Consider the following 15,780-nt stretch of genomic DNA (forward strand, 5'->3'; position numbering starts at 1 on the left):
AACCGCCATGAAAAATTTTGAAAAGCGAATGATTAAATAAATGGATAAATAAATGCAAAGAGGAAGGAATTTCCTTACCATAGCAACCCTTTTCGAATATAACGCGACAGAAACACACCAGGGGACCCACTAGGCCCAAACAGGATTAAAAATCTGTCTATTGTTCTTGTTATCGCAAAGATTTCTATTTTCAAGCTTTAAGAATGATCTTCTGTCGGAACTACTAGAAGAGCGAAACACAGTCATTAAACATTCTTCAATATTTAACCTACTGGCTACAAGCATTCAGTAGGTGGTAATTGCCAACGCCAGATAATGCTCCTATCAAACTACCCATTCTCATCCTTATTCTATTCTTATCCCTCATGTGAATTCCTTGTGGAACGATGTTTTTGATCATTTCTGGTTCCTTCTTTTTTCCTACTTTTAGGTTCTCATTTTGGGAACAGGAGAATGTCGAAGTCTAGAAATAAAGGTGGTGGAAAGAATTACGAATCACATGTCAATCGGAGCCGAGGGCGGTGGACTAACGACTGTATCGGGTACCATATCAACGGAAACGAATCGTATAGAATTTATTATTTGCGAAAGAGAGCTGTGCGAGCTATCACCAATTCAGACTATCGAGTCTATTCCGCTCCTTTATTCTCCAAAAAGTATAGGGATTAAAGATATTTTCCAAGTCGATAGCTTTGAAATTGCTATATTCGTGTTTGATTATCATAATTACTTATTCCCCACATTGCCTCTCAATCTTTTTTTTTAACAAATAGCCAAATTCATTTCTATGGTACCAAAACAGCCAGTAATTCTCAAACGCATTTGTGTCGTACAAATCTCAAGCAATTTACAATTCTCTATCAAGGTCCTAAAATTTGGAACTCTCTTCCTGTTTCAGTGACTCGTCAAGTCTTCTTAGTTTTACGACCAAAATGCAACACTTTTTACTCAAAAAATTACTGAATTAGCCAAGCGGCACATTCACAGCTCTTACTTCTTTCAATACATTGTTGTAAGTGGTGGCCTATCCCATAAGCCCAGTGCCTCATGAGGTCTACTCGCCGTATAATTGTAATTTTGTTGTTTATTTTTTTGAATTGTTACAAAGGCAAATAAAATGATGATCATGATGCTTTTATTTGTTGGCCATCTAACAAACAATTATTCTAAGAGCGCGCGTTGGATATGAGATGACAGATTCCGATCTCTTGTTAATCAGAGGTTTTAGGTTCATAATGGTGGTTCATATGTAACTTAAAACCAACAATGTGTCTGGGTGTGAATGGCCATCACAAAGAGTAAGCTGGTGCTTGAGCCTAAGCTCTTTATCAGAATCGCTCTAACGAAGGGCTCACGTTCGGAAAGTCAACCATCGAATCTTTTTATGTTGCACAATTCACAGTAGTAGTGGTAGTAGATGTAGTAGTAGTAGATCTTTATTTAAACTCGGTTAAGAATCTTCAGTTATACTAATAGTATTTTAATTACAATCATTTGTAAAAATTAAAATTTACAAGATTGCCGAGTGGGAATCGAATGTTTCAAGTGCGCGGTTGATTTCCTTCTTAAATTACCCAATTGATCTAATCGCCCTAATATCAGTTCTCAGGAAGAGAATTCCTCGCATTAAAAGGTATACGAAGAATTAATAACGATATGGAACACAAATACATGCAACAGACAACAATCCCATCCAAGGGCATCAACGAGGTGTAAATTTTGGACTTTAGCCAAATAAAAGCAAACTCGTTCTCGAGCTCACGCTCCCTCCCCATTAATCCCTTGAGGGTGAGTGTGTTGTCGTGCCCCGTGCGCATTAGATGAGCGGAAAGTGACCTCCATGAACAAGATTGAAAAGCGTAGGTGATGCAGAGAAAGCGCTGCATTCTCCCAACTCGTCACTCCATGAAGAGATACATACGTTCAACATGAAAAAACAAATGCAGACCCTTTGCGCCGGTTATTCAAACAAAGCCAGTTTAGCCGTTGTTTAACAAAACCGCGTTCTACACCATCTTCAAGGTAGTCGAACCCTTCATCTAAACTATCACTTTGGTAAAAAATGTCAAGAGCGCCGAAAGCTAATGGTGAAATACAGTTATTTAATGAAATAAACTCTCTTATAGAGAATCCCCGAGGCCCACTGCTTACGTAAATCCGCGGTTTGGTTTAGACCTGATGTTAATAACCTGCCCTTCCTGTCCAACTCCTTTCACACTAGAGTATATAAAATACGATATTCGTCATTACATTTTGAGCCATATTTCGTAATGTTCAATACTACCTAAGTTGAATGAGATGACAAAATACTAGTTCGGTCACAAAAGAAAAAAAACCACACACACTAATGAAATAGGAACAGGAATGGTTAAGATTGAAAAAGGTTAAAACAGTTCAGCGGTTAAGTATATGCAAGATGTACACCCCTCGACTAAGTTTTGTATTTGCAACTGTGTCTAACGTGTAAAACGGTTGGAATTCCAGACATGGTGTGATACCAACAGTTATTTAACAATTTTTTATGCTTTTAGATCATTTGCTTGCGTATTGATGTGATTCATCATCAGTTGTTTCCAGAGACTCTAGGGAGGAGGAAGTGAGGTTATGGCTGAGTGTGTGCTTCAAAGAGAAGAGCTACAGTGTCGAAAATGCAAACGGTTGCTTTTGAAGTATTTTGAAATCGTGGCTTCACTCGCGCCCTTAATTGTATCGCAACCATACCCTTAAGACGAATGGAGGGTTGGCTGTTAAAATTAACCATATTTCAAGCATACTCTCTCGAATCCACCCCAGTCGTCTTCCCTTAATATGATAAAAAGCTTTACCAACACGTACTGTTCTACGCATTCTTTAATTGTAAGGATAACTTCAAATTTCGTCTAAAAGCTAATCATTCTTACCACTCTTAGTCTGGAGAAAGTAAAATTTTATAGTAAAATTGATTTCACTGTCAAAATAACAATTAACAGCGTAAACGGACATTATTGGTTCTTCAAAACGTACTAGTTTTTGAGAGCTCCACTTCATGAACACTGTTCGCACACAGACTGGTTTAAGAGCTCATTTATCTGCCAAATAAAAGTTATTCTTTGTACACTTTGACGGCTCCCCTTATCTTCATAATTGACTATTTACAAGACGAAGACGAGAGTAAACAGTGACGAACTGCACCAAAAATAGTGATGAACAGAACCAAAAAACACGATCACTGATCATGGCCGCTTTCGTCTGGGAACCATTGGCAACGTGTTTCTTGCGTTGGAGTCTCGGTGCGACAAAGCAGTTCCTAATCGTGGTAACCAAAGATTTATCTCAGAGTTTTTTTTCAAAACGTATTTCCTTAGAAAATAAACTAGAAAATAATGTATATTTTTATACATAAAGCCAAGTGGTGTGGATGTAATCAGGATGATTCAGAATTAGGTGAGTCCATACTCTGTGCACATGACCGTCTCTGTTCCAGCTGGCGACAAACCCACATAGATATCATATCCACATTACCATCATCATTTGATGCAATGAAAGGATGAGCCTGCAGTTCACAGAAAACACAAACAGATTTGGTAAGCGAATGAATCGTGATAACAACAAGAGGGAAAATATGAGACAAACTCAATGTGTGCATACTTGAGATAATTAATTTTGACTCACCAAAACCGCTTCTGGAGTCAATCTCGATATGGGATTTTTCTGCATGCTAATAGAAAATTAAAATAGTCTTATGTGTAGTAAATGATATTTCAGAGAAAACACACAACCGCGAGGACGTAAAGAAATTCAGTCCAGGGTGTGTTAATTGGCACCTGTCAAGTAACGCACCCTTTCCCCCACCCCCACGCACAACACGATGATCTTAGAAATCAATAACGTACCATTGAGACACGAAATCCACAAAAGCTGGTGAGAATTTATCCTCAGGTAGCCGTGGCGGGTTCTTGAGATGAGGAGAGAAACAAACAAATAACAAACTATGCAAATAACTACGCATCCTTCAGCAGAGCAAGGACTGTAAAGCAAAAGTGAAGTACATGACTGGGAGATCACATATGATAATGACCTTCCCTTTCGGGGTAACATAGCAAGAAATATGAGCACCTTCCCAGAAAAACAATTGAACATGAAATGAAGAACAAGACACAATTTGCTCACCTCGTGAACGATGCATTGAAGTAACGCTATTGGCTGTGAAAAGAATCACAAAAGGCTGGTCTTAACCCAGGTTTTCAAGCTGTTATCATAGCTTATGATGTCACTGTTGTTTTCACTATTGTTTACTAATTGGTGGCGATGGTAAAAAGACCTTAGAGTGTAGTTTCAAGCTATTTTTCATATATATTAATATCAACTATTTTCAACCACTCTCTTTCGTTATATTGTAACTTCGATCAAATTAAATGAAACTGAACTTTACGTCTTAATAATCACAGTAAAAGTTAGGGATTACTGCAGTGTAATACGTCGAGACTACAGTACCACCTACCAACTAGATACTTCTCGCTAAAGCGAATTAGTCAAAATCAATAATATGTTACAAAAATTTCCAATAAAATTGCAATGTTACCAGAAACGTTTCGGCGCCTCCATGACTCTCCTGTTAAACAAAAAATGCATTAAAAAAATCAGAAGAAATTAGTCACATTTTAAAGATTCCTGTAGAAAGACAGTTAAAAACCACCGAACTATTTTTAAACAACCACCATAAATTAAACCTCTTACCGTTGGGTAAGGAAACCTTCCCAAAGCCATCTGCAATAAAAATGAAAGTTTAAAAAAATCGAGTTTCAGTTTGTTTCAATCAAGGTGTTTTCACTGCGAAACGATCAATTCAGTCAAAAAACCTTGGATGTTTCTTTACCTCAAGAAGAGACACGCCAAGACTCCAGAGCTCCGATCGAATGCTGTATTCATCTCCTTGTATGCGTTCGGGCTGAGGTAAGAGATACGAGAGTAATGAATCGCAAAGGAAAGTCAAGCGAGCTGTTAATTGTGCACCAGAGAGCAGGGAACTCTCTTGCTACAACGCTGAATTCTTTGGGTTTATTTCGATGGCCTGAACCATTTTTATTAAGACATCGAAAATATTCCCCAGCCTCTACATTGTTTTTCAAAAACTTGGTCAAAATGTGAGCGATAAGCGCATAGTATAAGTCTTACAGGGAGAGAATCAAGATAAGAGATTGCACAACCCACATAGGCCTTCCCTCTGACTGAAGCCTCTGTTTACTTATTTTTTGAGATAAATCCCATTTTCGGAGAGATCCCCGGAGGATCTATAAATTACTGAAGGAGTGAGTTCCTATGTCGTGAATTTTGAGCACAATGTGGAGTTAAAATGAGTCGTCTATTGGTCCTCGCCGAAACATTCAAGTAATGTGCGACATAATGTAACATCGTTCTGAGCAAATCAGATGCAGTGATTTCTCAATAAAAGTAAATGAATAGATGAAAAAATAAAAAATAAAAAATAACTGCACCTCTCAAAAAAAAAAAGAAACCTCTACTGTATAATGTTAAAACTTCAACTCACCGCCATGTAAGCATGAGTTCCAACATAAGTTGTTGCAATTGAATTGACCAGCTGTAAAGAAAGCAACAATTTTGTGAAATGAAATTCTAACTAAAAAAAAATTTAGCTATGTACACCTTTTTTTAAATCAGTGTCCAAATTTACTAACCTGTCGACTGACACCAAAGTCACATAATTTCACTTGACCTCTTGTGCTCACCAAAATATTAGAGGGTTTCACATCTACAATAAGAACATGAAGTCATTAGTCTGACCGTGAGGGGCTCTGTTGAAACGTAAGAGAATGGAACTCTTGATAAATTACTAATGTATTATACCATGTATTACCAACCTCTGTGCATAATTTTTAGCTCCCACAAATAAAGGAGTCCTTTGACCACCTATAAATCATGAAAAATAGTCAGAATAAAGTTACATGTACATGCAGCTATGAACTGTTTAAGAGATGTTTGATTAAAAAAATTTAAAAAAAGATTTTAAGAGCACTCACTGAAACTGCAATTCTTCCCAGAACTGGTTCAGGAATCCAGCCATACTGGTCAAGAGAACCACCTTAAAAAAAAAAAAATGAAAAAAAATTGGTCAATAAACTGGTTCTATTTAGATTTGTAAGGTGTTGACCTTAAATGGAAACTAGCGTTTTACTTTTACAAAAAATGTTTGCTTTCAACTGGTGGTTAACAAAAGGTCATGTGCGTTACCTGTACATGGTTGATTTATGTGTAATAGCAGAAGTGTGGTTTTGAAATAGAGAGTACACCCACCTACAATAATAGGCTTTAAAAGCCTTAGGATTTAACAAATTTCTGAACTAGTCCCCATATACAAAACATGGTCCTGCAATATTAGCTAGTTCTATGAACTTCAAGGAGCAAGGAGGTTAATTTGCACAGTTCTTAATGCCTATCATACAGTTCTTACCATCCATATATTCTGTACAAATTGATATCCTATGAGAAAATACACCAAATGAAACCAAATCAATATTCAGTTGGTAATAGCATCATTAAAATTAATACCAGCATTTTTTCACCTAGTAATAATATTGTTGTGGCTTGCTTTTATACACCTATATGCTGGAGTTTACAGTAAACAAACTAGTGAAATATATGTCTCAATCTAAAATTTCTTTTAGCCTTTGCTGGCTAGTATTTTTTTTAAGGCTGACTGATTGAAAAATCTCTAGAGAACACCATAGAGTGTAAAAAGAGAGGATAGCAATGCAGTTAATTTGACTGAAAGGATACCATACCTATTTTCAACAAAAAATGCTCCATAGAATTCAATAATGAATGGTGAAGAGCACTGAAAAAAAATAGCAGTTGAAAAAAGACAATAATTAGTATCGAACAATCACATAGATGTTGAACAATAAAATAATGTACAAAACAACTTTACCTGAAAAAGTATTTCCAATTCAGAAATGATCTGTTTCTGTACATCAGGAGTTACATCTAAAGGAATCACCTGAAGATAATATCATTCAGCTCTTAATATACTTTTACTGCAAAAAGTTTTTAACTTCAACAGATCCAATAACTTTACTGAAAACATACATGTATAACACAAGTAAATTTATACATCAATTTAAACTCATAGCAAAGTTACAAATTAAATTAATAAATTAGGAACTTGCACTCTGTCAGTTCAAAGCATTTAAAAAAAAAATCATTTAACATGTAAATTTTCCGCAAAAGCAATTTATTAGAAGTGTGTAAAAAATGGAACTGTTGTGAGTAATCAAGAGGGGATAACACAAACCTACCCTCAAAGCACATCCAGACACTCACCTTAACTGCAATAATTCTGCTTGTGCTTGTGTGTAATGCCCTAAACAGAACAATAGCCATGAGCAAATGAAAAAAACAAAGGCTCAGCTGCAATTGACAGAATGGTTCTTTGAGTATGTTTTCAATCACAGTGCTCAAAAGTAACACAAGTTTTTTTACAGTTATATGCTAAGTAAAGAGAAAATTTGTATACATGAAGTGGTTACAGCACTTACAGTTCATTTGGCAATAGATGTTCAAAATTTAAAATCAAATTAAGAGTGAATAACCCACCTATAAACTGTTCCTCCATTTCCATGGCCCAAAATGTCTAGATGCTGTATGTCAGTGTGAGATACCTACAGATGCATCAGTGCATACAGTTAGGGGGCTAGAAATTATTTAATCCTAAAAGTTCAATCAATTTTTGTTACATAAAACAAGTGCATTTGAATTATGCTACTAATCATAACCATTGCAAATTTCTCACATATTATAGGTGAATTTGCAGCTTCATTTTTCACTAATCATTTTGTACAGTACTATTGTAATCAGACAGTTGGCTGTAATCGGACACCTGTTATCAGACAGTTGAAGCAGCCAATCATACTAAGTCCACTAATAGCTAGTCCACCAATCACAGAAATGACCAAAACAATCATTGATAGCAACAATCACTTATCCAAAGAAAAACTGGGGAATTTCCAAAATGGAGGAATTTTTAACTAAAGACATTGTATCCACTGGAGATATTCTCAGTGTATTTGCCTTTTCAGAAATTGAAATCATTATGGTGATGACTAATTGGTGACAGGACTTCTTGTCGTCCAATACTGTCTGTAATCATACTTGTGATTAACAAAAATTGGATACCCACTTCATGGTCGTCCAATTTTGTTAATCACTTGTATGATTACAGAGCAAATTTCCACAACTGTCAGGCTACTTCATTCCAATCTTGCACTCATATCAGAATATGTTTCAACTTTTGTTGAAATCTCCTTAAACCACACAGGTGTACAGTATGTCAGCCAAAAAGGTTCACTTTATGCAATTAAGTGTATTGTATCTCATTTCACATTATTTTCCATGGTGTAACAATTCTTTCAGAGCAATTTGATTTTCAATTTCCTTTGTCTTCTAATTTAATTGTATAGTCTTACCCTTCAAGACAATAGATAACTCATACAAAATAAAATGTATTTTGAAAAAATTTTTAATCAAAGGAAATTTTTTGATACAATAAATGTATATTTTCCATTTTTCAAAGTTCATCCATTCTTTTTACTTCTTTTAATTAGCACCTCTTTTTGGTGACATTTTCCTTAGATAAACTTGCTTCAGGCTTTTGTAGATACTTTTTTTTAGCAGGAACCAATTACTGGAAATTCACCTCTCTTACCTGACCATTTGCTAAGATAATCCTTATGTCCCCCCTCTCTGGTTTGTGTGAGCTTAAAGACAAGAAATGGTGTAAGACAAAAACTGACCAACAATTGTCTTAACCTGTGCTGATCAGAGAAAGTTGGTTGACATAAATGAAATTCAGCTTAATAACTAGCTGTATAAAAACAACTAACCTTTCTGAAGGGAGACTAGCATTAGTTGGCATGGCATTGTTTACTGGAGCTGCCTTTGTGTTAACCTAGACAAAATGTTCAGACACACAATTTTCAATTATTAGTTCAGCTCGCAATAATGTTACTTTCTGAAAGTCTATGAATTAATTCAAAGCTAGAGGAAAATGTTATTTATGAATAAATGGCTCTAGCTGACAGCTCTGAAGAATGTACATGTAAATTAGAACTATCCTGACTGTAGTTCACATCTGCCATGTCTACCTACATGTAATAACTGCACTTACAGTCAGTCCACAAAAATTCCTCCTTCTTGAAGTTCTACAAGCTGTACAAGGAAAAATTTGATGTACAATTAGCTTTAAAATCATTTTCAAGATCTGACTCAAAAAGTTTTAATGGAAATCAGTTTAAGTCATATAAGACTAATTTCAAAATAAAAACAAGTTTATAATCAAAAGTTCTTATCTTGAGTTAAATTTGAAGCACATAATATACATTGTTACTTTCTGTGTACATAAAAAATAAAACAAGAATGCACATTTAAAAATACAGTTCATATATAGGTAACACCATCCAATCAAATACCTTTTGGATAAACCATTAATGGCTCCAGTGGTACTCCTCTTCTCTGCCTTTCACAGTTCATCCACATGTGCTTTTTGTAGAAAAAATTTTGACAACACAAACATTACAGAAATATGTTCATGTACACAGTCATTATTGATCCTAGTAAATTTAAAATTATGGTAATTTAAATTATCTATGACTTTAAAATTGAGTAAATTGTTGAAGAAGGCTCAGAATCAAGTGTCACTTCAACATATTTTAAATGTTCAGCAAACATCTCTAGATAAGGACTCAAGGGCATCATTTTGCATTCCCTTAAGATTGAAGTATTGAAGGTAGATGCATCTGCCTCTGTTTATAATGGTATCACATTTTCAATGAGTTGTACACCACCAAAAGTTAAACAAATATTAAGAAACCTATACTCTTATGCTAGCCAAGATGGATGAATTCTGACAATCACTTTTTTGCCACCTATCACAATTGGACTTTGCATCAATTTTAAATATAATCCAGTCAATATAACCATTATCATGATAATTTACCCCATTGATCATGGCCTGAAGTTCTTCATCACCCCTAACAGTGATTCTATCTCCTTCTTCATCTTCATCTATTTCCAGTGGAAAAAAACACAATAGTGGAAAACTTGAATGGATAAAATTCAATATTCTAGAATATGCTGCAGCTTTAAATCTAAGACTCTCAAGAAAGCAAACACAAACCTTGATAATTGTTATTATTTTTCCCCAGTATGAAAGCACAGGTATATACTGATTGATGAATGTAATCTTCATATAGTTCAATTTACATACTTTTCATCATTATTACAAAAGTCCCTGAACACATCAGCAATGTGGACTTGTATTTTATGTTGACCTTTTCAGTGTGGAACAGAAAGCTCCAGACAGATTGTTCATAATAGCATGGTTCAGTTCTACTAGTTTTTAAGTAATGACTGTACATACATTCAAATGCAGTGGCTGTAGCATGAGGCATCACCTGAGATATCGCCTCCTGCAAAACAACAAAACACCTCATTAGTGAGCAAAAGTGGAGGTAGAGAGGTTGATCAGCATAAATAATGTACATGAAAGAAGCTTAATCCGTTTTTGACACTAGAAGCAAATCACATGATTTGGAATTAATTATTACTATTATTTCAGTTTAATAGCTGCATGTTTGAATTTTCTCTAGCCATTTAAGGTATCAATTACTTTTGAATCATTACAAGTGTAATGAAGAAATGTCGACTGTCGAGCACATTGGATTCAAATTGTGAAAGATAATTAAATAAATGCAACAACGACATGGTTTTCTGGTAATTAGTATCCATGAAAGTATTACGAGAAGACAGAAATATAGTAAGAAGTAACTCAAAATGAAGAATGCCTCAATCTGGCTAACTGTTTCCTCGTGGTTATATGTTCTTTAACTAAGCTTGTATGTCACTTGATAGTGAATCACATTGATGGCAATTTATCGTCGCAAATGGGTTTACCTTTCCAGCTTTTCCAAAAGCAAGAGCATGAATTAAAATAAAAAGGCTAAGCACTTAGTAATTTTTCAATTTTTCGTGTCTCCTGGTGTAGTTTTCAGCCACGGCCAAGCACTGACACTTGAACCTACATCTGTAACATGTCATTAAATTGCGGTTGAAAGAAGCTCTAAATATCAACAAACATACCAACACATCTCGAAAAATAATATTGTGATTAGCTGTCCAGTCTACAGCTTCCCCTTCATCAGGAACAATGCGCATCACCAGCGAAGGTGACAAGGACATAAGGCGAAAGAGTCATTTCATTTCAAGAACTTTCTAGCTGCCTTGTCCATCATGCAGAAAAGTGAAGGGCGTTTGATCGCCGGAAGATATGACGGCCGAGAGAGACTAGGCTCAGATTTGTCTCCAGCCCTCTTAACATCACTACGTAGTTGCAAAACAATTTCAGGAGCATATAAGGTAGGCGTGTGGGTTGTTTTTTCATTTTTTTACCTTTGTTGTATTATATTCTCAATCAATGCACCTATCTAAGGTCTGCAATAGATCTATGGTAATTTGATTTACCCCTAAACGAAAAATTTTGCCTCTTCATTCGTAAAGGTAAAAAAATTACGTAACAGTGCTATGATCACCTTGATGATGGCATCTGATCAGGCCTAATATGATTTTCGCCTTTAAGCCTAAAACACGGTGGTTTTTAAATTCGTGATAGCCTGTTGCAGGTGTTTGCTATAGTTTGGAATGAATCGTACCACCTTCCATCATATCTGACCGTGGGGTCACACGCATGCCTCTTCAAAACCCTCTTCCTTGTCCCCATTTTTCACTGCCCTTCTCACCTCATAGGCGGCGGAGCAGGAGGGGCCCGTAGACCCCCCCCCCCAAACAAAATCTTAGGGGGGCAGAGCACCCCAACGTTTTGGTGCCAGAAATATCAATAGTGCACCATAAAAATTGCAAACTATTCAATCTCCTGATCTTTTCCCAAATCCTTTTATCAGAAATGGCCTTGGAGTAATGATATGTAGTAAGACATTTTTTGAACAACTCCAACCTGTGTTTGAAAAGCCAGATAGTGTGCTGAGGAAATTACACATGATTTAATTTTGTATGCAGTAACTCAATCTAATGCTAAACTGATTTTTAAACTGTGCTCGAGAAAAATGAAAGTTAGTAACAAATTGATTACAGACACACTTGAAACTGTGAAGATTGTAAAGGGGTTTGCATGTACCAAAAATCAGTGAAAAGGGCATTTTAGAAAATTTAAGTGGGAGTAAAGGCTGAGCTAAAGATAAGCCTCCCTCCCTTCATGTTTTAAAATGCTCTGCCACCTCTGCTCTTGCCTTAACACTCTCTTATTTGTCTCATTTCCATAAACTTTTTTACTTTTTTTTTATTCTGTTGGAATACATTTAAGTTAACCTACTGAAAGATTCTTGACATGCACTTGTTGTTGAGCATCTAGTGATGTGATCTGCAGACGGTAATAATTTGGAATGTAGATTTTTTTTAAGAAAGGGAATAACTCAATGAGCTAAACTGTTGTAGACCTTTTTAGGCTGTTTCATTGTTGTAAACTTTCTTTATTTGCATACCATTTGAATTAATTAATTTCATCCAAGCTTGAATTGGATTTTTTATCTCAATATCTCCTTGCCATTCCTCTGGGTAGAATTAGGCCTTTAAATTCAATGCAATTATTTTAAATGGAGTCACTGATTCCTTAGTAAGCTGCATGGCATGATGATGGTATGTACATGTGAAATAAAAAATCAGATTAAACTTTAGTACCTTTTGGTCATTATCAATCCATTGATCTTACAGGTAACTGATAATTATGCCACAGCCTTGGGTTATCATTGGTGGGTCAGTCTTGCTACCTAATGTTGGTGGTATGCTTGGGGGATTCATCACCAGATCTCAGGTTAAGGACTGGTTTGACAAAGGTACCTGAAAATGCCTAACCATTCATTGTATACTTAACATAACAATCATTTTCAAAATGGAAAGTCAGTTATACAGTTCACCTGAGGGTGAAGAAAATTGTATGATACAGCACAGGCAAATGGATTTCACTTGCCAACTGTCAAGAGATTGTTGAAAAAAATCTATTTTTCCGACAATGGATTATGTGTATTGAAGTACAGAAAACGGTCACCTTATCAGTTTTGATATTTGTAGTGTTCATTTAGGAAACTACCTCTGATTTTAAAATTTTTCATAGAATGAAGAGATTTTCCAACAACTAAAAATTTTTCTGTATTTTTTCCTGTTCATTACCTTTGAATTAATCACTCTTTAGGGATGTCCTACATGTGCTTTCCTCCCAACCATTTCATAACCTTAATTTTTGACAATTAAGGAGGTTATGTCATAATTTTCGTCTTGTCCATTTGGTTTGACATGATGTTTCCAATGATTTTCATAGCCCTGCTTGTTGTCTTTTGATATATAATTACTTCTTGAAATTTTGTCTTACTCCTTCAGCTAATTTATACAGCACCTTTTAAGCCAAGCAGCAAAAATTGATCTAAATAGATTTGACTTAGCTCCATTAAGGCTACTGGGAATTTTTTCATATTGTGTTAAGTATTAAACATTCATTCCAGACTTAAAGAAACCCTCATGGAGACCCCCAAACTGGCTCTTTGGGCCAATGTGGACCAGCCTATACTCTGGAATGGGTTATGCATCATATCTTGTATGGCGAGATGGTGGAGGATTTGATGGCGAAGCAAAAACTGCACTGGCCCTGTATGGGACAAACCTGGCTTTGAACTGGTTGTGGACTCCAATTTTCTTTGGCTCTCACAAGTTGGGGCTGGTAAGGAATGCTGTTGAGATTTAAACCCTATTTAACAATTGTGGTGACACTGGCAGAGAGTGATTATTGTTTTAAAAAAAAATTCATGAATGTGATACGAACTGCAAAGATTTGTTCATTGCACAGACAAATTTGAGCTTGTTTTTCAAACTATTTTACAAGACCGAAGATAAAAGAGCAAAGGTCAAAGACACCCCCTTGTCCCCTGAAATTTCACTGGGTTTTCTACCATTGTAACACCCATGTTAAGGAGATATAAAGCCCTCCCCATCTAATTTTCCCTTGTAACAAGGTAAGATTGATGGAGGGATCTGAAGAGTAGAAAGAAATCAAGAGAATGTCTCTAATATGGCCCTAACCAACACTCTGCCTGTCACCCTCCCCCTCCTCAAAGGAACAAAACAAAAGCAAAAATTTACACAATAAAATGCACAATATGATTTATTACAATTTTGATTTTCTCTCCTTCATAAAAAGGCTTTTGGTGAGATTTGTCTTCTGTGGCTGAATATTGCTGGTTGTGTTTACACATTCTACCCAATCAACAAACTAGCAGCAGGACTCATGCTGCCTTATCTTGGTTGGGTTACACTGGCTACAGCTCTTAACTATTGCATCTGGCAAATGAACAAGCCAGCCATAAAAGAAGAGTGAAGCCTTCAAGAACTACTGGATCAGTTGTCTTAGTTATGCAGAAATCACCAATCATAATTAGGTTAGAAGAAATTGAACTCAATAAGTAAGTTGAAATTGATGATTATATAAAAATAAAAGTGTAGTTCCACATAGGAATTTGGTTTTTAATGCAAAGTTTTGGAAAATATGTCATTCTTAATCAAACTTGTGTATTTAAAATGTGGATATATTTGAGCATGATATTGTTGGTACTGAACTCCGTCTCCATGTATTTTTGAAAGTCTCTATGGACTTGACAATATATTAATGAGGTGAAGTGCAGTTTCTTCAGGGCTGCCATGCTTTCCTAGGCTGAAAAATTATGGACAGTGAGAAGAAGCGCTGTGAAGACTACATGGCTTGAACCTTCCTAAAATAATAATTGTTTATCAGCCAACTGATTGTATTTGAGTTCCATTCTGAAGATGCATGTTAGATTAACAATTTTAATACAAAACAACTGATAGATTTGTGTTTGCCATATGAAATTATCAAAATGCTGATGTACAAGAGAAAACATGATCCCAAAAGTGATCTTTTCCATAGTAAGGAATAACAGCTCTTCAATTAGTAATTTATAATATTTTTGAAAAATAAAAGCCATTTTTGTGTTCAACTGTGTTATCTCACATCCTATACCTACAGAGGAATTTCCCCTACACCTAACCCCTTTTGTATTACCATGTTGTCTTGGTAACTACTCCTGTATAGTGTTTATGTTTGTGCTGGGAAAAAGAGGAGAAAGGAGAGGACGGAAAAAACAACCAAGGGAAGTGCATGTTTAAGTTCACAGTGGGATCACAGTATGCCCCTTACCTGTTGGGGTAATTTATAAATCATTTCACTTTATTTTCAAAATATAATAATTTACTACAGATGTTATATAATTTACAATTATCTTAATTAACTAGTGTAAAACTATGTAAAATGAATATACAAACTCCTGTTTTGGACAAACTGCAGATTTTCTATATGGGTGTGACTTACTTTTAAAAATCCATTTGACTTTCCTTTAAAAAATATTGATTTGCTCCCTAGACAAAATGATTTACAGGTGTTTTTTACCCAACTGCTGGAAAATTGAATGAAGATTAACTTTTGACCTTCATTTTTAGGATGGTAACACAAAATCTGTATGTAACTGTAATAAGTAATTGAATATCCTCTGTGGCATAAGGCCAATTAAAGATGTTTCTAGTGCTGTCTTCATATTATTTACTTTAATTAGTTTATTTAAGTATGATGGCCTACTACAAATGCATAGAGTCACACAGGTTGAAGTGTAAACATACTGAAACCCACATACCACTCCATGTAAACCTATCAATGTC

The 15,780-nt window shown here is 35.4% G+C and overlaps 2 protein-coding genes across 2 annotated transcripts; one reads left to right on the forward strand and one right to left on the reverse strand.

Annotated features, from left to right (window-relative positions):
- Nucleotides 1–2,832: 2,832 nt before the first annotated feature.
- On the reverse strand, nucleotides 2,833–11,298 carry LOC131768997 (dual specificity mitogen-activated protein kinase kinase 5-like). Its single transcript, XM_059084712.2, has 23 exons — nucleotides 11,131–11,298; nucleotides 10,412–10,460; nucleotides 9,989–10,056; nucleotides 9,462–9,531; nucleotides 9,161–9,201; nucleotides 8,877–8,941; nucleotides 8,699–8,750; nucleotides 7,591–7,655; nucleotides 7,318–7,357; nucleotides 6,926–6,994; nucleotides 6,780–6,832; nucleotides 6,449–6,477; nucleotides 6,018–6,079; nucleotides 5,859–5,907; nucleotides 5,676–5,749; nucleotides 5,528–5,578; nucleotides 4,856–4,927; nucleotides 4,717–4,746; nucleotides 4,562–4,591; nucleotides 4,150–4,182; nucleotides 3,873–3,934; nucleotides 3,652–3,697; nucleotides 2,833–3,532 (listed from the first exon to the last, which is right to left on the reverse strand). The coding sequence occupies exons 1-23, from the start codon at nucleotides 11,227–11,229 to the stop codon at nucleotides 3,404–3,406; spliced, it is 1,338 nt and encodes a 445-aa protein (XP_058940695.1). The 5' UTR covers nucleotides 11,230–11,298; the 3' UTR covers nucleotides 2,833–3,403.
- Nucleotides 11,299–11,360: 62 nt separating this feature from the next.
- LOC131769047 (translocator protein-like) lies at nucleotides 11,361–15,065 on the forward strand. Its single transcript, XM_059084782.2, has 4 exons — nucleotides 11,361–11,406; nucleotides 12,775–12,896; nucleotides 13,560–13,774; nucleotides 14,252–15,065. Exons 2-4 carry the CDS (start codon nucleotides 12,788–12,790, stop codon nucleotides 14,426–14,428), a joined length of 501 nt encoding a protein of 166 aa, XP_058940765.1. The 5' UTR covers nucleotides 11,361–11,406; nucleotides 12,775–12,787; the 3' UTR covers nucleotides 14,429–15,065.
- The last annotated feature ends 715 nt before the right edge of the window (nucleotides 15,066–15,780 follow it).

Source organism: Pocillopora verrucosa, chromosome 1 (genome assembly GCF_036669915.1).
Source record: "Pocillopora verrucosa isolate sample1 chromosome 1, ASM3666991v2, whole genome shotgun sequence".
Lineage (NCBI taxonomy): Eukaryota > Metazoa > Cnidaria > Anthozoa > Scleractinia > Pocilloporidae > Pocillopora > Pocillopora verrucosa.

Bases quoted from the DNA above. Each gene is read 5' to 3' on its own strand.
- LOC131768997 (XM_059084712.2), bottom strand. From the start codon at position 11,229: ATGTCCTTGTCACCTTCGCTGGTGATGCGCATTGTTCCTGATGAAGGG. The intron at 6,833-6,925 runs GTAAAGTTGTTT...ATTTTTTTTCAG, and splicing joins AATTGGAAATACTTTTTCAG to TGCTCTTCACCATTCATTAT. The intron at 5,908-6,017 runs GTGAGTGCTCTT...CATGATTTATAG, and splicing joins TGGGAAGAATTGCAGTTTCA to GTGGTCAAAGGACTCCTTTA.
- LOC131769047 (XM_059084782.2), top strand. From the start codon at position 12,788: ATGCCACAGCCTTGGGTTATCATTGGTGGGTCAGTCTTGCTACCTAAT. The intron at 12,897-13,559 runs GTACCTGAAAAT...CATTCATTCCAG, and splicing joins TAAGGACTGGTTTGACAAAG to ACTTAAAGAAACCCTCATGG. The intron at 13,775-14,251 runs GTAAGGAATGCT...CTTCATAAAAAG, and splicing joins GCTCTCACAAGTTGGGGCTG to GCTTTTGGTGAGATTTGTCT.